The sequence below is a fragment of the Simochromis diagramma genome, unplaced genomic scaffold (genome assembly GCF_900408965.1).
Source record: "Simochromis diagramma unplaced genomic scaffold, fSimDia1.1 OVJJ01000205.1, whole genome shotgun sequence".
Classification (NCBI taxonomy): Eukaryota; Metazoa; Chordata; class Actinopteri; order Cichliformes; family Cichlidae; genus Simochromis; species Simochromis diagramma.
The window spans coordinates 746,894-773,767 of NW_024386782.1; the positions used below are offsets into that span (position 1 = coordinate 746,894).

Here is a 26,874-nt window from a genome sequence, read left to right on the forward strand (position 1 = left end):
TTTGAGATGAGAAGCACTGTGGTGTTAGGAGGAAAAAGAAGAGTTGGATTAGACATTGGATAAATGGTGAAATAGTTGACAGGCTGAGAAGATAAGACAAGCAGAGTCTGTACTGTTGTAAGTGGCAAGGGTGAGGTGAGGGAAATTTCTGTTGCCTTGTTTGCTTACAGTTTCCCCTCCTTTCACCTCCCCTCACAGGAATTTACAAGCATCTTCGTGTAAATAAAACGACGTGGCCTTTATGGACTGTAAAGCTGAAGTTTTATGTGAGGGTGGGAGGGGGGACTGTTACCTTTGGCTATGGTTTTCTTGTCATTGTCCCCAGTGAGCGGGACACACTCGTGCTCCATATCTTGAACTTTAAGGCGCGCGAAAATCTCCTCGAGGTGCCTGACGAGGTCTGAGAAGGATGGACGGAGTTTAGGATCCATCTAAAGGAGAAGAAAAAGGAGATATGGAGAAGGCTGATAGTGACAATAATAAACATTATCAAAGGTTGCACTTTGTAAATTATTTTCTAGGTAAAGGGAAACACACAAACAGAATTGCATTTATCTTAACATGAAAACTGCGTTGATTATGTAACAGTGTCATAGTTCACATTACATTACTCGATGACACCAAAACCCTTAAACTGTAGTTTACAGGTTGGTGCTACAGTAGCACAAAGAAAGGACAGTTTTATAATATTATTGGCACTCTAGTTGGGAAATGTTCAGTTGCTCAGCAGACTGTGGTATAATGCTAAGACGAGTAGTAAAATGAACATCTGAGGTTCACTACGATTTTCGACTGTCCTTAGCAATAAAATCTAGTAATAAAATGTTTATTTTATGGCTAAGAATTAGATTTACCTTTGGGTGGTGCCAGCACATACAAGTACAATCATATCCTTACATTAAAGGCCATGAGTCACCCTATGTGACAGAAATGTAAACTCAAACGTGCTTAATATTTTAATCATATAGCCGTTGATTAACGTTTGGCTCTAGCTAAAAATCCCTATGAGACAATTACAAAAAAATTCCCCTATGCAGGAAAGCCCCTCCTTTCCAAGAATAGTGACTGACTGAATTTATGAGGATAGAAATGTATGAAATCAAAATGAAAATGATAAAGCTGAGAGGCAAAATAAAAGCAAGAGAAACAAGGGGAGGCAGATGGAAGAAGAAGAAATTGGCAATGGACAGCTGGGATGAAATACAAAGTGTGAAAAAAATGAAAGTGTTGCTAAAAGATGATATTTAACTGTCAAAGAAGTGCAAAAGAAGTCACAAGGAAATGACAGGAAGAGACAGACTTGGAAACAGACTTGAAGAAGGATAAGGATGATAAAAGCAAGACAAGAGATAAGGATGAGAAGGGATAGAAGAGGCCTATCTAGTCTTAATCAGCAGGGTGCTGTAAGATCTTTAATGCTCTCATCATCTGTGGTTGTAATTAACTTTAGTGAAAAAGAACTCGTGTTTTCAGTTCAGTGATCATGTGAGTAAAACAAAGTAGCAAAATCTCATTTAAAGTCTATAAGCAAATATATTTTATTTTATGGTTTCATTTACTTGCTGCTTATTCTAGATACTTTTACAACAAACCAGTATATGACTTAAGAAAAGCAGAACGTGCCAAGTGAGTGGGTCTGCTTTTAGAGAACAGAACCCCTTCTGGAGAGGAAGCTAAATCCGATTATTCACATAATCAGATTGCCCCTTTATTTCTGAAAAAGGGAATGAACGTTACTTAACTAATTAGAAATAAAACAGTCGAAACTCCAGGACAAAGCCAACTGGGAAATGTTGTCTCAACATAGCAGAGTTTGTGGTAAACACATTATAAAAACAGACTGAAGCCTCAACTTTATGAGCTACTTTAAAGCTACTGCTGCCTGCAAGCTGTTTTCTCACAAGCAGACAGTGGGTGTTTATTATCAGTGAACTAGTGCTAACAAGCACATTTATTTTTTTCTATTGAATTTTAAATATTTAACAGTTATGTTTTGTTTACTTCCCGTAAATGCCGGTCAGAGATAAGCAGCCCTGAATGTTTGTTGCACAAGATGGAAAGCAGAGGATTGGAAATCGATAAGCAATGACCACGTACATCTCCCAGTAAACAACATGTTTTTATGCTTAAAATAAACCTAAGCTGTTTATTGGACTTTAAAAGAGCCACTTTAAATGAATCACAGTTTATCTCATGGGTTTTGATGAAGTCGCTCATTTCACTTGGTCTGAGAAATAAACTATGTTTAGCTTCTCTACCATTATTAAGCCAACTTTATTCCAATTGGCTGCTGGTTGCAAACACAAGGACTGAAGAGCAGGTGGGTGGGCCTCAAATGGCTATATGACAGATATCTGCTCTTTTTTTGACATCATACTGATTCAAATAGTAGGAAAAAAATTTGAAACAGAGCCTTTAGAGCAGCCTGAAGCCTCACAGACACTACTTGGATTATTTGAATCCTGCTTTAAAGTTTTATTATTTCTGAAATTAAAAAAAATGAGGTTGTATAATGGACTCACATTGCAGCAGTTAAAGGCCAGCTGGAGGAAGTCAGGCGGACAGTCTCCAACCATGTGCTGGAACGTGTGATAGTCCAGGCCGAAGTTCTGGTCAGGAGGGCGAAGCGAGAGGGACAAAGAGGTTTGAAATACATGAAGAACAAACAGGAAATTCATATTCTAACAGTGGGATAAAGACGGAGACTGACAGCACTTCAGCAGATGTTTGACATACTGTAACTCAGCTGCCAAAGCCAGCTTCGTGTCAAACTAATCCCTCTGACATGATCCTGCTGGCTGCCAAGTTTTCTTTTGCTTTAGACCATCAAGAACTAATAATCAGCTGCTTTATTATTAACTTGGATTCACTTGTAAGCCCGGCTTAAGGGCACAATTCACACTGAAATGCAAAGGATTACCCTTTTGACCAGTTATCATTCTTAATGAGTTCATGCCAACTTGCATACAGTAGATGCTTGGTAAGGGATTTTAATGTTAAACGGTGTGCAAAACAAATGTACAGGTGATTAAAGTTTCTGTATTTTATTAACATGCATTTCATAATTTTAATGCCAGTGTAAGATGCTACTGCAGTTATAAATAAGACTGAAAAGGGTGGTTTTAACTAACTTGAACAGCTATATTCTGAGCCTTTTACATATTTCACATCATAAACGGTAAAAATCGGCCTTGTGCAAAGAGAGCCTGGATGAATAAATAGTAAGTATTTGAAGTTCACTTATATTTTTCTAAAATGGGTGGGAAAATGGTTGACACTCATTTTGTTCTGTGAATAACTATTTTACTGTGTACACATGGTGAGAGGCACGGTATAGCAACAAGATTAGTCTGTGTACAGTGCAAACATGTAGACTTAGTACTGCAAGGTCATGTGATCAGAAAAGTGATGCGAGGCAGATGAGCAGTCACCTCTGTGCGGGGAAGGAAGTCGGGGTCGGCCTGAATCCTTGCGATGATTTCACACAGGATTATTCCATAGGAGAACACGTCGGCCTGAAAACAGGTCGACGTTAATATTTACACACATACCCGCAAGAGCAAAGAAAGACTGCTTATAAAAATATAAAATTGCCCCTTCTAACAATTCAGATCAGAGTAACTGCGAATTATCTGCTATTATTAACAGTTCCGAAGATTCAGTTTCCATCGGGGTTTGTTTAGGTTTAATCAAAACTATTCTAACAATGTCTAATCAAAGTTTATGTTCAATCCAGTCTGAGGCCATAGCAGCACTGGCTGTAAAGATAAACATCTACCTTCTCATTGTAGGGTTCATCTCTCAGCACCTCCGGAGCCATCCAGAAAGGAGACCCAACCACTGAAAGCTTCTCTCCTTCAGCGCTAAACACACCATCACAGACACAGAATAATTTATTATATGCAACATGCCATCATAGTAAAAAAGCCAGAAAATGTAAGAAACTTTGCAGCTTTAAGATTAATCTAGAACTCTGCTTTCCTGCTTCACTGATCTAAAATATTTTTACCGAGTAAACTTGAGGAAGGCAAGAGTGAGTGTAGAACGAGGAAGAGACCTGACCACGTTCACAAAGTGGGTAAAGGAAGGATGTTTAATACAACATGAGGCTTTATATTACCCGTGTGCTAAAAAGTAAAAGCCTGTTTGAGTGCATTAGCGGAGTAAATGGATATAGAACATCTGTGAAAACATGCAAACTCTAACCTCACCATTAATGCTGAAAGGTACATGCAGCTTGTAGAGCAACATGTGCTCCCATCCAGACCATTCCTTTTCCAGAGATTGCATATTTCAGCAAGACAATGCTAAAAAACATACTGCATCCATTACTGCAGCATGGCTTTGTCATAGAAGAGTCTGGACTGCAGGCAGGCCGATTTTTACCAATTGCAAACATTTGGTACATCATGGAATGAAAAATACAAAACAAGAACACACAGTATTTTTGAGCAGCGAGAATCGCATATCGGACAAAAAAGGGGACGATATTGCTCTCACAAAGGTCTAGCAGCAGGTCTCCTCAGTTCTCAGACACTTTCCAAACTGCTATTAAAAGAAGTCTATAAGATTTACAAATAACCACATTCTATTTTAATTTACTACCAATGGTTTTTGGTATTGACTCTACCAGGCAGACCTTTTAATCACCTTTTATGACATTTAAAATAATATAGTAACATTTCTCTTAACTCTCTAATTCATTCACTTAAATGACCTTTTCTTCATACATTTTAAACTGGATTAAGCAAGCCAAGATTCATCATTTCCTGACAAACTGCACTCTCCCACTTAATAATAAATAATAACGGGAGTGGCTACTTTCAGCACAGTAACACCCATACATGTTTACATATGCACATGCATAAAGCATTACATAAGTTATTATTTGGTCTCTATGCACAGCGCTCCTGAATATAGTTTAGAAAAGACAAAACAGAGACACTCCTTCTTTACTCTGCTGCAGGATTAAAAAAGTAAAACCCGGCACTGATACTATCCTACTGTTATCAAAACACTAAAGAAGAGAATGTGAAATGTAGAGGCGGCTGTTAATGTTAGTGCCTGACCTATGTGTCAGTAAATAACCCTGTGAGTGGTATGAGGAGGAGGAGGAAGAAGAGGAGGAAGACTCTAAGTGAGTTAGCTGTAACAGCAACAACAGAAAGGTACAAAAAGAATCATGTGGAGAGCAGTAATGAACAAAAAACAGGCTAGAATATTAATCTTATGACCTGTAATATTCTCTGGCACTCATTACAATGAGCAGCATTTTAATGGAGTAGCAATATGATCATTTATTCCTGACACAAATGGAAGTGTGGTGCAGATAAATTAAAACAAATCAAGACAAAGCTAAAAAGGCTACCCTCCAAACACATCATCCCAGTCAGTTAAATTACATAAACCAAACTATGTGACACACCTAGAGATGTTAGTAGCCACTACAAGCAAGTATAAAACTGGTCTAATACAGCTTTGAAGTTTGATAAACTTTTTTTAACCAGATAAAACAAGCGAACGGATATCTCAGTTTGGTTACATACTAGCAGACATCAGCCTTGTTAAACTTCAGTTTTGAGTCATCTGTCTTAAAATCAATCTAATTTTAGATCTGGGTTTTTGAAAAGAAAAAAAAGAGCCTGCGGTTTTACCTACTAAATGTGCTTCTGTTCATCAGTGTTTTGTCGATCAGTACGTGGGGTACGTGTGGTTTTTGACAGCTGTAAATTACTGAGTCTAGTACGAGGTGGATGAGAAGAGCTGTGACGCAAACACGCTAAATGTAAAAACTAAAAACAGTGAGTGAATGAAAGGGTACAAGGACAGATCAAGCTAACACTGGGTGATAATTTTCAATGACTTCATGGTTACAGCCGGCCCCTTTTACAACGCAATTTAGATTCAGTGTTAGTATGAGTAAGCACGACTATAACACTGGTAGAAAACCAGAAGCACGGCCTCCAAATGCTGTTTATTATTTTTAATACGGTACTAGTTATGATCCAGGTGTAAATATGTGCTGAGATCAGTGAGTCCTCCTTACAGATTGGTAGGGATCTTTTCTGCCAGGCCGAAGTCTCCCACCACTGCTGTGTACATGCCGTCATCACTCTTGATCAGGCAGTTCTGTGAATGCAGAAAGACACGTTTGCTTGAGGAAGTTGCATTAAAAACAAAAAAAAAAAACTTTTGTGAGCTAGTAATACCAGTCCAAACCTCTACTTCCTCACCATTACTGTACATGGTGTTGCATCTTTCCTGTTGAACATTCCTCTTCAGATTAAATTAACAGGCTGTAAATATGCTGTTTATTGAAATTTCTAATGCACATGCACTTCTAACTTTGTCTGCACACCCCTGTGTAACTTAACTGTGACATTTAGTAGTCACAGCTACTCAGACTGGCATATAAATAAACTGTGAGTACGTAGAACATTAACATTCAGCTCAACTGACTGGAGTAACGTACGACACAGTGAGTGCACAACTAGATTTCTATCCTGCCTTTATAAATGGTACACCAACATGTTGCTCTGTAAACTACAAAATAATTTCTCCAATAAAGCAGGACAGTACAATAAGAGGAGAGAGTCTTTAGAACAGTGCATAGCTTTAAATAAATACAAAGCAGACAATGTTGCTTTGTTCATTTACTTCCCCGACCGGTATGAGCCCAAGTAAATAGACTCTCTATTAATTTGAGGAAGTATAATTTGCAAGGCTATGAGTAGACATATGACCACAAAAGGCTTTTCTTGCGTGTTGCGTTTTCATCTAGTCCAGTGGAAAATTTCACACGCTTTATTTTTTTGCAGGTACTTATTATTATTTTGTAAACAGGTGAAGAGCTAAAAGCAAAGAGAGGAAATAAATATGATTTTACAGCAGAGTGCATACTGCTCATGTTCCCTCGCGGCGCCAACATGGCTCTGGATCAAGTTGGAAAACTAGAAGCTGCTTGGTACAAAATATCACATGTGACAGTGTTAGCGGTCTTTAGGTTCCACTTATTCCTAAACCTGCTGAACTCTTTGTAAACTGTGTTACAGGGACACACCTGAACATACTTTAAGGTTTCTAAATAACACTAAGAAAGTCTTATGAATATTATCCTGGGATAAGAAAATGGAAAAACAATTATCTGTTTAGTACAGCTAGTATTTCATTATATACTACCCCACAGGAAACTCATAAAGAAGCCAAAGTCAAACATTTTATATTGTTCTCCACACAAAAACACTTACAAGAAATACACCACAAGGGTTCTAATCTGAAGATGTCCAAGTGTTCATTTTGGGGGGATATAAGTAGACCATTTTTAGCTCCCGTTTCACCTCTTAATGACACAATTACCCATTTAGCTAACCTTGGAGGTGAGGTCCCGGTGGAATATGCCTTTAGAGTGCAAGTAGGCCAGACCGCTGGCGATATCACAGGCTAATTTCACCCTGGTTGGCCAGCTCAGGTGTTTGTTGCTGTCCAGAAGTTGCTCCAGGTTCCCACCATTGATGTACTACAGGAAGAGAAAGACACATCTATAAATTAACTGGTAAATATCCGATTATTTTTAAACAAGATTTACATTCAGATCTAAATAACCCTGAACAAAGTGGGGCACAGAAAATTGCTTTTAAAATGCTGAAGCTTGAGAACAGACAACGTGCAATATGGTTTCAAAATGTGCGGAAGAACAAATTATTTCATATCATTGGTATTACTGAACCAGGAACTGCTTTACTATGCTTGAAAAACAAAGCATTTCCTTCCTACACAGGTCATTATAACAGTGAGATGGGGAGATATCAAATTCCTTTCAGTGGAATTAGATAGAGTTGGTGTGAATACTCCAGTCATGGCAAGATAACACTCCCTGTTGCCAGCAACAGAACAGAATGACTTGCTGGCTTTACAATCCATTAGTCACAGTGGTGCAATCACACTCACCATCATTAAAATACAGAGGTAAATTCAAGCTGCACAGAGGTTCTGACTAATCATGTTACCCCAAACTAGCTGCTCATTTGACAGCTCAGAGTAGAGGACTGATCAGTTGGATTCAGTGACTACTGGCAGCCTGCTTGGTGGGTTAGGTAATGTATCGACCAACTGCCTGAACAAAATCTGGCCTGCAGCCTGTTCAACTGGCTGGCAGAATGGCTGGTTTCCTTAACATGAATGGGAACCATCTGCCCACCGTGTAGGCGAATTAGTAAACCTGCTCCGTGGGTTTAAGCTATGCTGGGGCCTTCAGTTTGTCCGTCAGCTTTGGTCCAGAAGAACGTGGCTGACCTCGGGTCTTGCATGCAAAGACCTTCTAATCCTGTCACATATCAAAAACAACTGTAGTTAAAACTGTGAGAGATGAGATAAGGAGTTGCTCGGGTTTAACTGTGGTTACTCTATGACTGACAGGAGTTGAATTAGAGCAATGAGAGCTGAAACTGTACTCTACTTCTTAATGCAATAAATAAACTGGGCTTCTAGTCAGATTAATACCAATCAAGCTGAATCTGAAACTGAATATTAGCCAGATCATTTCAGGGTTAAGTGTCATAAAGGTTTAGATTCCAAAGCCCAACATAAATTAGATAGGCCAACCTACAAATCCACATCACGTAAAACTGAAGGGAAAAAAAATGAATAAAGAATGCAAATTATTTTGCAAAAATATGTAAAAACTGTGTCCTGTCATCAGTGACTACCAACAATATTCTTCACATAAGTTTGCTGAAATGTTTGTCTTAACCTCCACAGCTGATAATTCCATGTACCGGACTACGGTCTTTCTCAATTTCTACAGGGGATCAGCAGAGGTGCTTTTTGTGCCTTTGGATGTTTGTGGATTTCAAGCAACTGGACGATTGGACCCAAAATATTGAGCTGCCTGCGGTCTTTTACCCTCAGATATACTGTGACACACATGCGCACACCGCTTCAAGATGTCAGAGGATTACAGTATTTGTCCAGTAAATTCCTCAGTAGCCACAGAGTTCAACATCTGTTGTCTATGCCTGATTGGAGTTTCCAAACAGAGAAACACAACAGGAGAAATCCCAAGTGCAGTCAATTAAAAAAAAAAAAAAAAAAAAAAAAAAGACTAATCCAACTTCCCTGCTTCGCACAGTTTATAATCACACCAACAGAATACGCACAAAGTATGCCTAGTCAGAAAAGCAAATCACACGATTTTACAGAAGAGTGCACCTGTCGTGTAAACTAAAAGCAGTAAAGTGGAAGTAAAGCTATATTTTAAAAAGCCTCTCACTCATGCATTGTGTATTTCCCGGAATTTACCTCATCTTGTTTATGGAAGTACTGATGCACCAAACTGATCATTAAACATGGCACGTTTGGGCCATGCAAGTACTGAGTATGATCATTTAAGATGCAGTGAGCTGAGAAAATAAGAAACATATGGCTGGTCACAACAGTTCTGGAGGACTGTCTGTGTTTCAGGTTAAAAAAACCTGGAAAGACTCAAACAAAGAGTTCTTGTTTTCTGCCGGGAGCAGCTTCAAACAGCAGAATAATCCTGGCATGGGTCATGACTTACCATTAGCCCAGATTACGATTGCAGAAGCAGTTCATATAAGATGCATTAAAATGAAGCTGAGCAGAAGCAGAGCAAGTCTTTGAGGTCTAGATCACTGTACATTGTGCTAAGTCTTCAAAGGATAACTTGCCTGTGAAACAGTAATCCAGTGCAGATGCCAAATACCCACATCATGCAACGATTCCTTTTATTATATCCTATATTTATCCTACATTATACCCTTTATTATAGCCTATATATATTTATGCAGGTCAAAGATACTATTTCAGGAGGACCCTGGCCAAGAGGACAGCGCACAGCACAATGTCCAAAACATATTTAATAAAATATGAAGGTTAAAACCAATTTCAGTGCAAATCGAGGAGAAATTATATTAAGCAAGAGTAGCATTTTCCTGATCCTTTAAAATTGACTTCAAATCCTCCACCGTAACCAGTTCTGAGAATTTCAGGCCCTTCTTTATATACTTCCAGGAAAAACAGACAAATTTAAAAGTTTTTGTCTGATTCTGTTCTTGCTCTGTGGAGAAACATTTATCAAATATATAAACGCAAAAGCCTTCCTGATACACGTGTATGCGCAGACGTAAGAGGGAACCAGGAGGGGAAAGTTCTATATAGAAAGAATCCAACAGGAAAGTTTGAAGACAAACAGCAATGATGTGTGCACAATTTGCAAAGCTAATAACAAAACATAACGCATAATTATGTACAGGTATACCTTATCTAGTTACTATCAGGCACATTTATAAAGAGCAGATCATCATAATGTAATAAAGATTAAAAAACATCTCAAGGGTTTCCATACCTAAATGGGGAAGAAGGTTTTAATTCTATCATATGCTATAGACCATTCAAAGCCAATCTTTGAAACAAGAAGGGAAAAAAATGCTAAAAAAAATTTAAGTTTTAGAATTAATACAAGGGAGGTGTGCAGGTTGTACTCTTCAGTGTTCTCCTGGATTATTCTTATTTAGACGAGTTAAGAACGACTTTATTTAATGAAACGTCTGTTAAAAATCCAGACATGTTTTTGTGCACTGACAGAATGAAAAGGTTGTTTATTAACTGGATGCCTTTATATCTAAACCCTGGAGAAGACATCAGACTGGATTATTTATTTAGCAGTTGTGAGTTATGGTGCTTTTCCAACACCATTTAATTTTCTCCTTTTTCTTTTCTTCTTTCTTCTGCTATTTGTGTCTTATAAGCTCTTTCATGCTGGACTTATTTTCTGTGCATGAAACAATAATAAAATCAAATCTATCATTTTCAACTTTTGCTCTCTTGAATGCTAACAGCACTTCAGTGTTTCAGTTTCAAGCTAACATATGTGCTAACATGGGATGTGCTTGTGTCTGCGTGTCAGTCAGTGTTACTGAAGCAGCTTGAGGCCATGCAGTAACTTCATTCTCCTCTTCCTCTGAGCACAGCCACATAGCGGGGGTCAGGTAACAAAACGCCATGAGCCTGTTACCAGAGTCAGAGCACACAGCTTGGCCCCGACACGACACAACAGGATCTGTTTACGCTGAAGGAAGGAATACAAGACCTACCACAGTGCGTATGCATAGTACAATATGCAGTACTTCCCTTTGCAACTACGATCAACCATATGTGCAAATTCAGCATCTCAAGATGTGTTCTATTATAAAACTGGTGTCAGTCTCTATTTGTCAAGGCTACAATAAGCACATTCACTGTGCAGCACAGCAGTGTAATTTAGAACATATGTGTGAGTCCGGGAGCATCTCTAACAGTGTATGCTTTCTTCAGATAGCCCATGTCTATCACCCCACATTTACATGTAACTGACCATATCATGCAAATTCATACATAATCATTTGCAGAGATGAACTGGCTCATCAGTGGCTGAAGTGTTGATGTATATCTGTATAAATGAAAGTTCATGTAGATTGAGATTAGCACATCATTAGGCAGATTATGTGTGTATAAAATTTTAAAAACTTATCAAACAGAAAACGCAGTCTGTGATATGGCTATATTTACACTGCATTAAGCAGCAGAGGGCAAATTTTATTGCAACATGTGCAACACGTGTTGCAAGAAAACAGGAGTTGTAGTTTGCATAACATTACTAGTTCAAAATTAATTAATTCATAATTTAGTAATCTCCATGTTAGGGGTTAGAACAAGGCTAATAAACTCCTGTTAAAACCTTTTGTTACAGAAATACAGACAAAAAGAAATCTATGTCTGAATGCCTCGAGATCTGAGACTGACAGAAGCAAAAAGCTTTATACAACTTCTCTTATTCACTAACATTTATAGAAGCACTTTTTTCTACGCCTGTTTTCTATCTAGCACTCACACTTGGGGTTGAACAACTTGGGGTTCAGTAGTTGCCCAAAGATACTTTGAAGCAGTCAGGGATCAAACCACTTTCAAATTAGTAGATGACCTGTTCTACCTCCCGAGCAACAACTACCCCATTGTATTTATTATTTAAATTACCCCAAAAAACACACATGAGAAGCAAAAAGCAACTTGCAATGTTGGAGAATACTGTTCAGTATTCAGAATGACTTGAGAAAAATCAAAGCTACTTGGTAACAAGGGGCCCTTTACTATAACATAAACGCCACAAGGGTTCTGTTTCTGCCTCAGTTTATTCTTTTGTAATTTGGAGGATAAGACCTAATGTTCTGTGCAACTCATCCTTTCATTCAGACTCAGATATGTCATGTGTCTATTGGACATTTTCTGTGACTAATTTTGTCTATCGCAACCAAAATGTTACATTTCTAAAATTGGGCTATGTGAATTTAAATAACATTAATCACAAAGATATCCAAACGTTTACCTTCCCTGGAAAGCTAGATTAGTTGCCTGCCCAAATTCTCCCTCCCTCTTACTCACACAGAGGCCAAGGGTTACACATAAATAAGGACATTCAGTTCTCTTGGTTTTCCACAATTACAGGCTTGTGCACTTCTGTGTTGTGCTCATGGATTACGTGGTGTTCACTTGAAAATAACAAGAACGCACACAAGCCACACTAACACAAAAAGAATTATAGCATAGGTGCCCCAGTGCTCGACCTTTCATTAGCAGCCACGCTTTGATCTCACATATTAGTGTGCACAGAAGCTTCAGTGTGAAATTGTGTGTTTGTGCATATGTTCTCCTACCTCTGTGAGAGCATGAAGCTGACCCTCATGGACACAAACTCCTTTAAACCTAGAAGACAGATGCAATGAAAAATGTTGTTGTTAAAACATGTTTTATAAGCACCATTTCAAAGATTAATTGAAGATATGTGTAATAATTTGACTTGATAAAAGAAAAATGCGGTTGAGACACTGACAGACAAATGTTCTTATCTTTGCAAGCCACAAACACAGTTTCTAACTAGTTCAATAACTTGCTAGAAGAAGTTGTCTGCTCCCTTATCACAGAAGGTGTTTTACACTAGATACCCTTCCTCATACAACCCCAAAGGGCATTTGTGCTTCCAGCTGGAATCAAAGTAACAGCCTTTTGCTTGCCAAGAAAATGTGTTAACCATTACACTATAGAATCACTTGCTATGTAGTGTGTATAAAAAATAGATTAAAATACTTTGTGACCTTTTCTGTTATGAGTGAAGAGAAGAAAGCAGCAACAACAGTTGAGAAAAGATTAAAATTCCAGTAGGCAAGACCGGACCGGTGATTACTGTCAGACAGTCTCATAACAGCAGGATAATAACAGCTCAGCTGCTTCACCTGCATTCCTTCCATTTCTCCCTCTGCCTTTCCTGCAAATTTTAATATAGTAATAAACAAAACCACAATCATGCTAACACCCTTTCTGTTGTGTCAGTGTTTCATAATCACACTGACAAATTCGATTTCTGATATTAAACTAAATAACTAAATAAATAAATCTACCACAATGACAAACATTTTAATCAAGGATAAACACCGCCTCCATGTATCATGATGTCAGATCATTCTTCCTCAATTTTGGATGACTTTTTATTCATCTGTATTTATAAAATAAATTGAGCCCAGAGAGGGCTGTGTACCCCTTCACTTGAAATCTAATGGTTGGTGTGTGTGTGTGTGTGTGTGTGTGTGTGTGTGTGTGTGTGTGTGTGTGTGTGTGTGTGTGTGTCTGTCTGTGTCTGTGTCTGTCTGTGTGTGTGTGTGTGTGTGTTCAGAGCAACACATGAACCAACTGTTCACAAACTCGGTTGAGGACCTCATAATTCTGAAGTAAACGAAAAGGTCAACTCTGTGGGCCCTTATTGGACTTTAGCTAACAATGACCCCCTCAGTGCAAGCTTGTTAGCACACAGACACACAAACCATGAGGCACACTTAACAAAGATGGCATTGTAAACGATGTGTGCTTGTGTGTCCGTGAACACACAAAGATATTTATGCATATGTGTGCATGGCCGTAAACACACACTCCCCCACACACATGCCCAAAGTAGAATGTGAAATATTTACTACAAAGACAAAATAACAAACCTATTTTATAGTAAAACAGTTGTTCTAATTGAAATAACATCTCATATTCAACGTTTTAAGTGTACCCACTTTCCATACTTTCCTGCAGTAAAATTAAAGTTAAACACATTTGTATAGCCTTTGCATTTTACCACAGATGTCATTTGAAGAGGTTTAAATATGGATAAGATCTGCATTTAAGAACCATAAAACAAATACAATCCGAGGAATTAAAATATACTATTCATATTTTTTAGATGTGGAAAACTAAAACTTTTCTGGGACAGCAGCCATTGGTTATATAATTCCACAAGCACGTTTGATTTTATACACCTTAAAGGACATGTACATCCAAAACACCAATACCTGTGTAAGATTCTTCTGGCAGCTGCAAAGAAAACTGTAACAACTGACTAACTGAAAGACTGGGAAAAATCATGATTATGCAAAGTTATACATACATAAGTAACTTTAACTATTAACAGAGGTAGCCTTGCTCAAATCCACAGGCTTCACATATTTATGTATCTTTTTTAGATCTTTACTAGCTTCCAGTTTTGTTTTGGCCTTTGTCCATTTATGTCAATGTTCTTAATGTTTAAACAAAGCAAAACAAAATAAAGTCATGAAAAGTGGCATTACACTACAGAAACAGAAGACTTTTAAGGACATTAGAGAAATTAGTCAGCAGGACAGCAGCGTAATTATGGATTCAAAGTTGAAAGTGGCCAAAGATTATGTGCATTTAACTTCAACAGGAAGTTAGATCTTAAAGAAAATGGAACTTAAAGTCAATTTCATCATGATGCCTAGGTTCTGACCCAGTTGCAACCTGTGGCACTGAAAAGTGAAGCCCAAAAACAAATTCCAAAAATCAGAGTTCCTTAAATGGCAAATTGAGGCTGCAAAAGTAAGTCAAGTCCTCTAGAATTCCATGTTAAAACTTTGCAACTAAAACAGGCTTTGCTACATGTATCCAATTTTCCCTTTCACAAGAACAGCACAGAGTGAAAAAAAAAAGCTACTTTCAGCTGCTCACTTATTCACAGGGGATCACATTTGTTTTGGCAGACTTTAACATCAGATGCCTTCTTCTGATGCAACCCCAAAGACATTTGTGTCTCCTCCTAGAATCGAACTGGGAACTTTTCACTTGTTAAGCAAACATGTAAACTACTGCACTATGTAGCCAATTTTTTGTGCATATCTCACCCCTTTGAATTTTATTAAGGCTTAAAGTTAATATACTATTAGGACAGTAGCCACTTTATTTCTACATTACTTGGTGCTATTTAGCAGGTATCTCTGGTATCATGCTTACCCGTGTTACTATTTATTTAGTACTAGGTCCAAAAAGAAGAAGAAAAGCAAAACTGCGACTGCACTTTTAAAACGGTTTGACATTGATTTCTATTTTAATTCTGAAAAATGTTAAATGGAGACAACACAAATCAGCAAGGACCACAAATGTCACCAACTTTTTGACACTTTGCCAATCATACAGCAGATAACTGAAAAGAAAATGTTCATGACTGTATACAGCTTCTGCCTTTCCCCTTCCCTGTGACAGAGAGGGCCCTCCTTGCTTCTTGCCTCCAGGCATCTGGTGAAACCCTAACAGGAGTTGGCAGCTTAGAAAATCCATTGCTAATAGGCTCTATGTTTGACACAGTTTCAAACCAACCCCAAAGGAAACAGGTCACAACCACAAGCACATGAGCAAATGACAGAAGAGAAGTGGTGGTGAAGGGGGTGGAAGACTATAAATATATTTTGTTTATCATCACACAGGCAGGTGTTAGTAGAAATTATTTTCTGCACACAGTCATTTGTGCTGAATATCATCTAGAGTTTCTGAAATCGTTACTAAGAATGAGTTTCTTAAAATCTGCACCATAACGTAATAATTATCTGGAACAAAATAATGATTTTGCTTGCTTTGTTTTAAAAGTTAAATTAATGCAGCTTTTAGAAGCAACCAACATTTTAAATTAAGATTCAATTAACAAAGGTTATTTATTTATTTATCTATCTATCTATCTTTAAGAGCCCTGGGTGGAAAATAAATTACTCTTATTCGATTACTAACCTGAGTATGTTTGGATGATTAAGCCGGTTCATTAGCTGGACTTCTCTCAACATATTAGCCCTGTTACTGCTGAGCTTGTTCATCTTCAGAGCCATAACTTGGTCTGAAGCTCGATGACGTACCTGGAAAAAAGTCAAATGAAAATGTGTTCAGTTACAGTCAAATACAACCAAACACTGTCTCATCCTTCATATCTAGGGCAGATTAACTATATTCTTGTAGCAAGAAAACTATGACTGCATAATGCCTAAAATGAGCACAACAGTTAAGGCCTTGAACAGCTTGCAACCAAGCTCTTCTGCAATTATAACCCAAAAAAATATATTAAATCTGGTTCTTCAGGCAAGAAAACAGAGGAAGCCAAAAAAACAAAGGGCAGGACATAAAAGAGAAGTGAAATGAGGTCAGTCAATGCTGACCAGCCATGACAAAGGAAACAGTCAGGTCAGGTCAGTGCTCCACAATCAATTTTGTATGATTCTGCGTCAGGATTTAGTTTCCATTGATTTGTTACATAGTTGTGGCATCACACTCAATCCCTCCATGGCTGGCTGGAGACTATCCCAGCACGGCAAACCTAACAGGTCATTGGATTGTGACAACTTTAAAACATTTCCCGTTGAAGCTTTGAAACAGTACAGTACACTTTTTTTTTTTTTTTTTTTTTTTTTTTTTTTTTTTTTTTTTAAACAATCTACTAGCATTTATTTTTCATTGACTGCAATTGACTAGCAAGAGGTGCTATGTTGGTAGCATGTTTGAATTTAAATGCCTAAAAGTCAAAACCAAGAAAGTTGAATCAAAATTTAGAAGCAAATATTTCTTAATCAACATCAAATGTAACAAGAAATAGAGACGTGTATGCAGATTTTGATTTTGTTTGTTTTTATCCCAAATTTAAAGATATACTTTGGAGCCATTGCAAATACAAACACACACACATACACACACTTTCTAAAATATCAGCAGTTCAATTTGCTTAATATATTTAATATCTACTGAAGGAAACACAGATTATTTTACAGATTCCTGTGGTTACTATTAAAGGTAGAAAGCCCCAATGTGCCTGTCTAGACGTCAGGAGAACCAATTGACTAAGACACTGTATGCAAATCTATCTACCTACACATGCAAACTCTTTCCTCCCATCAGAAGCATTTAAAAAGCTTTTAAGAAAGTAATTTCAAAAGCCTAAATTAATCCTGTATCTACGGAAAGACGAGCTTCAGTACATAAGGCAACTATTCAAATATCATAAGCTCCAGATGAGGTGTTAACTGTGGAAAATTATTCATAGACGCATGCAAACCAGACCTGCTAACTGGCACGTTAGTATAGCAGTTATGCTATCATTTATTCTGCAGCAACTTAAACCAACACTTCAAAGATCATTTTAAACTGCACAGTGAATAAAAGGTTTCAGTGCTGCCAATGTTACTGTATGGGCCATTGTGCATTCTTTGTTTGGTAAAGCATGAACCATTACAAGAACAAAGGTTCACCTGTCACATATGTTGGTTTGTTTTGGACACTTACTCAATACTGGATGCTGGATAAACATGGTTTGTTAGTAAAAGAGTTTTGGTCACTTTTAGTCGTGCATTCCTTTTTTAAAAACTGCTACATTTGATTAGATTCAATAAAGACTGGGGGAGGGGGGTATACAGTCCCAAAAACGCTCTTATATTCACTATAAATAAATAAATAAATAAATAAAGGGCAAATTTATGTCATCTTATAGCAGCTATCTTCCATTACACAGCCACTGTGATATCCCATCAGTAGGATGGGGACTTGACAACACAGGCAAAAATCAATGTGGATTATGCAGGCAACATTAACAATTAAAGGAAAGTATACAGAATAACACTGGTTCCTCTGCACTGCAAGTTCATTACTTAGTGCAAGATGATCACTATTATATACCGTGTATAAGCAGAACTTCAAAAAATATAATGAACTTGAATTTAGTCTGTGAGAGTTTTCTGTATCGACTTCTCTCTGTGTCTCACACATGCACAAACAAAAATGTCTCTGTTCAAGTTCAAAGGAGTGGGCATGGCTAAAAGAGCCGACAGTCCCCACCACAGGACAGCAGAAACAACAGATGGCCACTCCTCTAAAGGCCTCCTCCCCCACATCCGTCCGACCCCCAATTCCTCACTCTTCACATCACCCCCCCATCTGCAGTTATTCCTCATCCCCCCCTTTTTCTCCCCTCTGTGGGCTCCAGCAAATCATCATGCCCAAGTAATCATCAAGTCTGTAGGGGTAGCATTTTTCCCCCTCTCCCATCTTCCTCTCTAGTGTCTCCCCATTTTTCCACCTCCCTTCTCAGATGGAAACCATAACCCTAGTGTCTGTCTCAAACCCTTTACCAAGCCCCTGCCACCCCAAAATAACTCAACCTCTAACCAATCCTTACACCCCTCTCCTCTTCAAACTCCTCTTCCTCTCCTCTGTAGCCCTCATCCTTGCCTTCCTTTGTACTCAGTAAACACCTAAAACCTCTTCTGAAGCACCACATCCCGTTCATCAGTCTTTCCACACCACCCCAGCATCCACTCGAATCCGTCCCTCCTCTTTAAACTCCTTCTTTTGCCTCAGCTCTGATCATTTTCTATAGCAGTATAGAAAACAAAGTGAGTAATGCTTATCTCACAGTGATTATGCTTGTTTCCCTTCAATGAAACACACCCCAAATGTCTCTAAAATCATTCATTAATGGTGTTTGCTTTGTTTATTTTTTGTTTTTTTAATCCACTCTTTAGCCCAGTTGCAGCACTGTGAGTTATGAATAACTTCCAGGGGTTTTACATCAATAACAATGGCATGTTTCTGAGAGCTGGCATACAAAGTACACAATGGGTTAGAATAGTGCTGAATAACAGCACTTTCTACAAGCTTAATATGGCTAATAAAAACCAATTACAATATGCCTAGATTCGCTCCAATACAAATCTGGATTAGCTTGAGCTGTTCCTAACAACACACACGTCACTCAAACACCACTAGCAGTATCATCAATCAGCCCACCCAGGACACAATGGAAACCAAATGTCACAGCAGGTCATCTCCACTGGAGGTCTCATGTTGCATACAATCCAGTACATGGCCAATCCTCCTGCACTAAAGCCAAGTTGAAATTCCAATACACAAAAGCTGACAAGGAAAAATAAATTATAATAGTTTGTAGGGCTGGGCGATATGGCCTAAAATCCACATCACGGTATAATTTGAAAAACGTGCGGTAACGATATATATCGTGATATATTATTTTCTTCTGTATAACGTATTTTCCACACTATAAGGCACAATTAAAATCCTTTAATTTTCTCAAAAATCGAGAGTGTGCCTTATGTATGAATTCTGGTTGTGCTTACTGACCTCGAACCGATTTTGGCGTGCAGAAATCTGTTAAAAAATGTTTTAGTACAACTTTGGTAAGCCGCACTGCTTGATGGATTGTCAGAGCATTACGGCTGCCGTAGTGAGGAGCTTCGCGGAGTAATCCGGGTCCAAAACTCCGTCCACACAGGTCCCAAAGTCAAACGAACACTGAGAGTTAAAAACAGTCTAAATTCTTTCATCTTTAATAAAATCATCAGCGTTGCTGCTTTACCAGGTGTAACAATTAAGTTTAACATCCAGGCATCCATGAAAACAGAATTTATTACATTTAACAGAGTTAGAAGTTAACAGGAAGTTAGCTCGCTAGTTTCCAGCTAAACATGACATACAATGTTCTGACTGAGAGATTTTTGAAACTAATTAAAACGTACAGCTCTGCTACCATTTCCAACATAAATGAAGACAGAAAACTAAACAGCAGTGGCGTTTGCAGGGTTACTGAAGTTGGACTACCTGGTATATAATGTTGTGCTACGTGACTGCTAGCGACACAGCTATGTTAGCATAACATTAGCACAGTGAAGCTGGAGGATGAACGCCAACTTTTTTTCCACTCGATAAAAGTTAACGTGAAGGATTCTGGTGGTCAGGGACAAATGCAATCGCAGAGCAGGATGCTATACACGGGCCAAGCTTCAGTAAGGAGAACAACTGGGATTATTCATCCACAATACGAGGTTAGTTATTAATATACTGCAACAACATGGGAACAGAACAGCTGCGAGAGAATTCAACATTAATGAATCAATGTTACGGAAGTGGAGGAAGCGCAGTTTTTGGCTTTCCCCATATTTTAAAAGTGCTTCATCTCTTTGCTATGACTGTCACCCGGCATAATTTGCAGATGATAATTGTAGCCGCTGTGATGCTTTCGACCAAAACAGGCGCAGCTTGACTATGTCATCAACATGCGCTATCGCGATAGAGCAGTATAGTCTGTTTTCACTGAGATATTTGAATGCTAATCAATAAAAATCAAAAATCTATAGTCAAAATCTCTATCGTTGGCCAAATTTATATCGTTTCTATCGCCCACCCCTAACAGTTTGATAAATAGAGTGAAATAAAAGGAAGTCTTAACTTTCTTAATGAATAAGATAACAAACCCTTTACCCCAATGTTGTCACCTTTGTCTTCTATGTTAACCCTTTAGAAACAAGAGATCGGTCTTTACTGTCTGTCTTAGAATAAACCCCGAACAAAGAATGCATCTGATGATATACTAAAACCAACAAAGTCAAACATTATTAGGCCATCATCATTTATTTCTAATATATGCAATTGGGCTCTATTCCTAGATGAGCAGTCACACTGCTTATCTAAACCACAATGAGTCATGCAAAAATTTGTAACTGTCATGGTGGACTGATAATACAACAGACCAAAAAAAAAAAATGTTTCTTCTGCTGCAGCTTCATTTAGCAGAGCCTAATTAATAATGAGACTGAGTGCAATCGAATCACAAAATAAAACTATGTCAGGCACCAAGGGTGAAGAATTCAGCTGAGGTCAAATCTGACACTCTTGCTTGAGTTATGAAATGAGGCATGGTTATAAAATGAGAAGACAGTGAAAGAAAAGACTGAACTTGAGAAAAGAGTGAGGTAATATCTGATCTCTACACACCCTGAATACATCAGAGAAAAATCCTGAGCCAATCCACTCGCGGGAGAAGTCATCAAGGCGTGTAAGACAGGAGAAGGCACTGATGAGGGCTCGGTAGGATGATGGGGAAGACACCTGGAGAACACAGAAAAGGACATGTTTGATGAGCATGTTGCAGGACCATACCACAACTTTGTTTGGGCTGAAGAGGTTGTCACAAACAGTTTCTGAAAAAAGCCACTAATCTATAGCTAAGTACAGACTAGAACACTGTACAGGTTATAATTATACTGTTGTCCAAGCTCTACACTGGCTTTACATTGAGTTGTAGAGTGCACACGAGTCCTGTATAGTGTATAACATGTAACAATTTTAAACTAAACTAAAAACCAACCTGCAAAGGTGGAGCCATTCCCATCTCACACACTCCTACCCCTCCGATATCATCTCTGTCCTCATTGAGGCGTTCAGGTCGTGTAGGAAACCCAGCAATGGAGTTGCGTTTATTCCGTTCCATGGTGACGTGAATGACGGTGGTACCAGTGAGGGTATTATGGGTGTTTTTCTGTAATGTACCCGCATGACAAGTGGACTGGTTGGTTTTCGCGGAGCCGAGGGTTTCACGGCAGAACAGTATTTGCACAGTTTGTGTTGCGGGAGAAAATATATCACACACATAGACTTCTGTTTCTGAATCTGAACCCAAGAATTTTCCAAGTAATCCAAATCATCACTGCTTGTAACTGAGAACTTCACCCAAATAAGGATTTCACATGTTTGACAGAGGTATGTTGTATCCCTAGAGACCTGTAGAAAGAAAGAAAGAAAGAAAGAAAGAAGAAATTTAATGAGTAAGCTTCATGGCAGACTTTTTTTTTTTTTTTTCCTATGCTGCTGATTGAAGTAGCCATTGTAGCCAATGAGAGGTATAAGCAAATGCAAATTAAGGCTTTAACATTTATTCCCACTTTAAGTGAAACATAAAATGAACAGTAAGAAAAATTTTAAGTGTTTGAATGAGTTTAAGCAAAGTGTCCAAATGACAAAAACATTGTTTTCATAAAAAACATCTACTTATCTCCAGGTATCAGTCTACATTCTGATCATTTTTGCTGTTAAACTTCCGTCTTTGGATTTCCAGTGACTCACAAGCATGTTATCAAGCATGGTTTACTTCATCACTATTTTCAGGTGCCGAGACTTGGTGGCCCATAAATCCTCCATCTCAAGTCATCAGGCCTATTTAACAAAGATTTTTGCATATTTAAAATGGTCCTTTTGACATGATCTATCTATCTATCTATCTATATATAAAGCAAGACCTTTTTGATGCAGTCATGTCACAAAAACAAAATGTCTAGAGAATGTCTGAGACTAAAAGACACATTTAAGACCTATGCAAACTGAATTTAAGTCAATTCAGTACTTTTACTACAACTTTTTGGTATTGAATGTGCCCTGAACATTTTATGGCTCCTTATTGACCAGCAGTCTTACACATAGTCCTAAACAATAAAGAAGGAGCAAGTTACAATTTCATGTTATTCTAAAGGTATTTAAAAGCAAATGCAACTTTGGACTGGGTCCTGTCTCAGGAGGGACGAGACAAGCCAATATTACTCAACAGGCTCAAATGAAATGGCTGTAATAGGGGCCCATTGTCCAATTATGGGAGATTAGCCAAGGAATAGCTCAGGTCTTGGACCTTTCTGCCATCCAAAACAAAGTCAGCAGGGTACAAAGGGGAACAGGAAAGCACGTCTGCAGCTAAAGGTCTTTAAATGCCTGTAAACAATGTGGCTTTCATATCTTAAGAATACGTCATGCTAGAGGAAGATTTCTTTAGCTGATAAAAACATGTTGAGCCACTCTATAAATCTTTCCCTATAAATGCTGAAGAGTACACAAAAAAATGCCTTCCTTCACCTAAGGTCATAAGCAGAAAATTTCCACTCACTGTACATTTCCACTGAAGACATATTTCAGATCCTATGTCTCAACAGTAAGTGAAAAATTAACCTGACGACTGAGCATCTTATGTGTGCTGAATAGAACATACACCTTTAAATAAGAACAGAGTTCAGTGAGAAATAATAACTTTCACGCAGTAAATTGCTTGTGACCTGTTAATGTAATAATGAAAGAAGCATGGAGTTTGTTCCATTTATCCATGGAAGTCAGAAATTAAAATGATTTTTTTGAGTTTGATTTTATGGATTGAATGTGTTCAGGTCAATAAAAATATTTCACAACCTCAAGTTTTGCCACTAGGGATTTTCTGCTTGCATATTTAAAGATGTCTGCATCTACATGACAATACAAAAAAATGATGTCAGGTGCAACAGGTAGCAATAATTCTAACTGTATATAAATGTTGGCCAATCATAAGGCTACAAACAATAACACGGGGCACAGTCTGACACAGGCGTAAACTTTTGATGTCGCAAAACAAAACTATTGTTTCCCTTGTCCACACAGAAAGGTACCGGATGACGATGTTGCACTTTCATTTTTCAATGTTCAATGTTTTATTGCTACAATGGCAATAAAGATTCTGATTTCTGACTTGACATCTACTTTGCATATTGTTGACCATCACATTGATAGGCTGAGATAGTAGGTAGGTGTATCAGGGCCTAGTTCTCTTCAGATGTGTCTGAATGACTCTTTTTTTGTGGCTGCTTCTAAGTACAGGTCATGCTCCACTTCTCTTGCCTACAAGTTCTTTATTGTTTCTGTTATACCTGTTGGCTCTTCTGCACATTTTTAAGCACATTTAGGAACATTTTTATAACTACTACCCAGCAAGTATGTCGCTGAAAGTAAGATTTTGTTGCACTGGCTCCCTGTTAACTTCAAAGTCCATTTCAGATTCTGGTATCAACTCTGCATTGACAAGCACCAGGGGATATCAGAGAACGTTAACATCAATATATCCCCATCAGGTGTCTGAGGTCGTGTGATCAGGGCCTGCTGACTGTGCATCAAACAAAGTAGACAGAGCTTTTGCAACAATTGCAGACTCTGGAACTCTCTCCGCCTGAGCCTGAGCTCTGTGGACTCATGATCTCATAAAAAAAAAAAAGAAAAAAGCTCAAAATATGAAAAAAGGCTCTGAACTAGTGAATAAACAAAAAGTGGACATCTAATGATGTCACTTTGGGTTTCAGGAAATTGTAACGGGTATTTTTAACATCGACTTCATCCTTATTCTTATCCACTTTTGCTATTTTAGAAACGCTTGCATAATGTTGCGCCAATGTGGAAATTTGACTTCAACTTCTTCCCTGATGTAAGAACAGAAAGTAAACAAAGACTAGGTGTTGTGGTTAAACGATTCCTTTAAGTATGGGTTCCAACAATGAGCTCATACGTAGAAGTCGGACTTCACATTATCGCTAATACTATAAATACTGTCATTATGTACTCTGGCCTTTCTGTGTTTGAGAGGGATAATGACAAAAGCTTAAAACAGGTGCAGTGTTTTAAATGAATATACTAAAGAGGCCCATTAAACCAAAGCAGAAATGCAAAAGTCAATGTTGGGCCCAGATGAGGTTTCATAAGATCCTAAAAACAGCAGTGACACTAGACTCTTAAGAGAGTTGCTGTACTCCTACTGGACAATTTCTGAGATCATTCTCTGTCCCAGCCACATCCTTAAAAGGCTTTTCATCCTCCTCTTTCTGTTTTTTTTCCCCCTAACAGCGACACCTCATTTTATGCCTTGCAGAAACAGTACGGCAGGAATAAAAGTGGCTGTGCCAAGAAAAATGCAAGCCACAAGTACCAGGCCCAAGCGTTCCTATCTAATTTCAGTGGGGTTTCCGTCCAAGACCAAGAACACAGATACATCACATCTATTCTGTATCTGAGTAGACAAGAATAGGTCAGCAAGTAGAACATAAATTCTCCCTACATTCATAACCGAGAAGCAACAAAGAAGAGCTTCTGCATTCACACACCCACATTAATGGTCAAAGCTGCCCTAACTGACTAAATAAAAACTTCCCATTCTCACAAACACTTCAGACACACACATGATACTTGAAAAAGCCTAATCTTTAGTGGGTGGTTAAAAAAGGATTTTCAGTCAGAATGATTATTTTATATGCAAAAGATGATGACAACCATAGTAATAATTTAAACACCCACTCATTAGGTAAAAATGAAACACACATCATTCAGAGTCACTTCCTGGCAATAAAAAAAGAATTCAATTATGGGGAAAACAACCACAGCTGCATACTACAACATGACTTAGTCCAATTAAAAAAAATAAGATCATACTACAGAAAGTTGTAATTTTGAGCAATACGATAACCCTCTATCACACTGGAAATGATAAAAAGAAAATGTAGGCAAACCAACAGAGTTCATAACTATATTTGTTTCCAAACTATACCCTGTTGCCTACATATCCAAAAGGCGTGCACTTAAAAAACACCACACTAAAGGAAAAGGGTGGAAATTTCAAAGGCAGAATTTTTCTTGGGGTCTGTAAAATGTGGCTTGTTGCTACTCTGAAACAGATGGGGCATCACCAAAGCAGCCTCAGGCCAAATGTTTTAACAGTAGTTTGGGGGCCTGAACACCATGCCACTGTGTTTCAGTGGATCAGAGACTAATAGAAAATGTCAGCAATAAATAAAAAGAAAAAAATACTTAAGTGATGCTCTAATGACAGGTTTGTAGCTAGGGTTAGTGTCTCTGAGGAGCAAGAGGAATTAAATGGGCGTGAGTGAACGTGTAAGAGTCTGCATACACAGATCAGCAATAAGCACAGACCTGTTTTCACTACATTCAAACACAATGTAGAAGTTATAATAGTCTCTAATGATAATTTCTGTAAACAATTTTCAGCATTTCAGTAATCTGATAGGCCCTTTGTTTGGTGAGTTATAGATACCAACTAACTGGAAAAAGCCATGCAAAAAATTTAAACAAGATCAATTGTAACAAAAGAGAATAGCATCATATCTGACCACAATCTATTACAGAATACGTGAGCCTATGCATACCTCTCATTCTTCAGAGTTTTGAAATAATGGAACAAACCGAGGGGACAGGCACTGTGGAGTGGAAAAACCTACTTTATATACCTGAGAGCCATAAACAGCACGAGTGAAGGGGAAAAAGCATGATTCGTATCTTGTAAAGTATAAATAATATGCTAAATAATGAACTTCTCGATCAGCATTTCTTCTGTTATTTTAAGTGTTTTTTTGGCCGCGACAGAAATGTAAACAAACCACAGAAGAAACAGTCAGCATTCGCGTGTGTTCCCCTCGAGTTCAGCTGACTCACCTGTTTTTATTTCATAGAGGTGTTTGCAGTAACAGTGCAAACTCATTTTCGTGTCTTTTACCAGGTGCCATTTGAAGAAAACGTCCAATTAACGCCAAAACAGCAGGGTTGGGACCGAGGCTAGCTTCGTGACTAGCGGACGGGCTAGTTTGTCAACAAAACTGGAGCTGAGCAGAGAGCTAACAGACATTAGCCCCTGGATCCTGCAAACACACACAAACAAGAAGTTTCTCGTCGCGACGATTGAAAAGTCCAAATTCCCAAAGGTTCAAGTGTCACAATGAATTCAGAGACTGCTTATGTTGTCCTTGTATCCACAAATGACCAAATGACCGTGTTTTTGTACCGCCCGGGATAATATTTCAGTCGATTGTTGGTGTTTGACAGCTCCGTCGTCTTTCGTCTCTCATCCAAGTAACTCCCACTGGCCCCGCCCACATTCGACTG

At 38.2% G+C, this 26,874-nt stretch overlaps 1 protein-coding gene across 1 annotated transcript in view; it reads right to left on the reverse strand.

Annotated features, from left to right (window-relative positions):
• tesk2 (testis associated actin remodelling kinase 2) overlaps positions 1-26,874 on the reverse strand; it is a 32,187-nt gene extending 5,313 nt beyond the window's left edge. Inside the window, exons 1-12 of the mRNA XM_040014707.1 lie at positions 26,428-26,874; positions 21,797-21,927; positions 21,515-21,685; positions 21,142-21,255; positions 16,105-16,226; positions 12,708-12,756; positions 7,370-7,516; positions 6,047-6,129; positions 3,779-3,863; positions 3,432-3,515; positions 2,523-2,609; positions 293-431 (exon numbers count right to left, since the gene is read on the reverse strand). Coding sequence (XP_039870641.1) covers positions 293-431; positions 2,523-2,609; positions 3,432-3,515; positions 3,779-3,863; positions 6,047-6,129; positions 7,370-7,516; positions 12,708-12,756; positions 16,105-16,226; positions 21,142-21,255; positions 21,515-21,637 — 1,033 coding nt within the window. The 5' untranslated portion in view covers positions 21,638-21,685; positions 21,797-21,927; positions 26,428-26,874. The remainder of the gene's footprint in view (positions 1-292; positions 432-2,522; positions 2,610-3,431; positions 3,516-3,778; positions 3,864-6,046; positions 6,130-7,369; positions 7,517-12,707; positions 12,757-16,104; positions 16,227-21,141; positions 21,256-21,514; positions 21,686-21,796; positions 21,928-26,427) is intronic.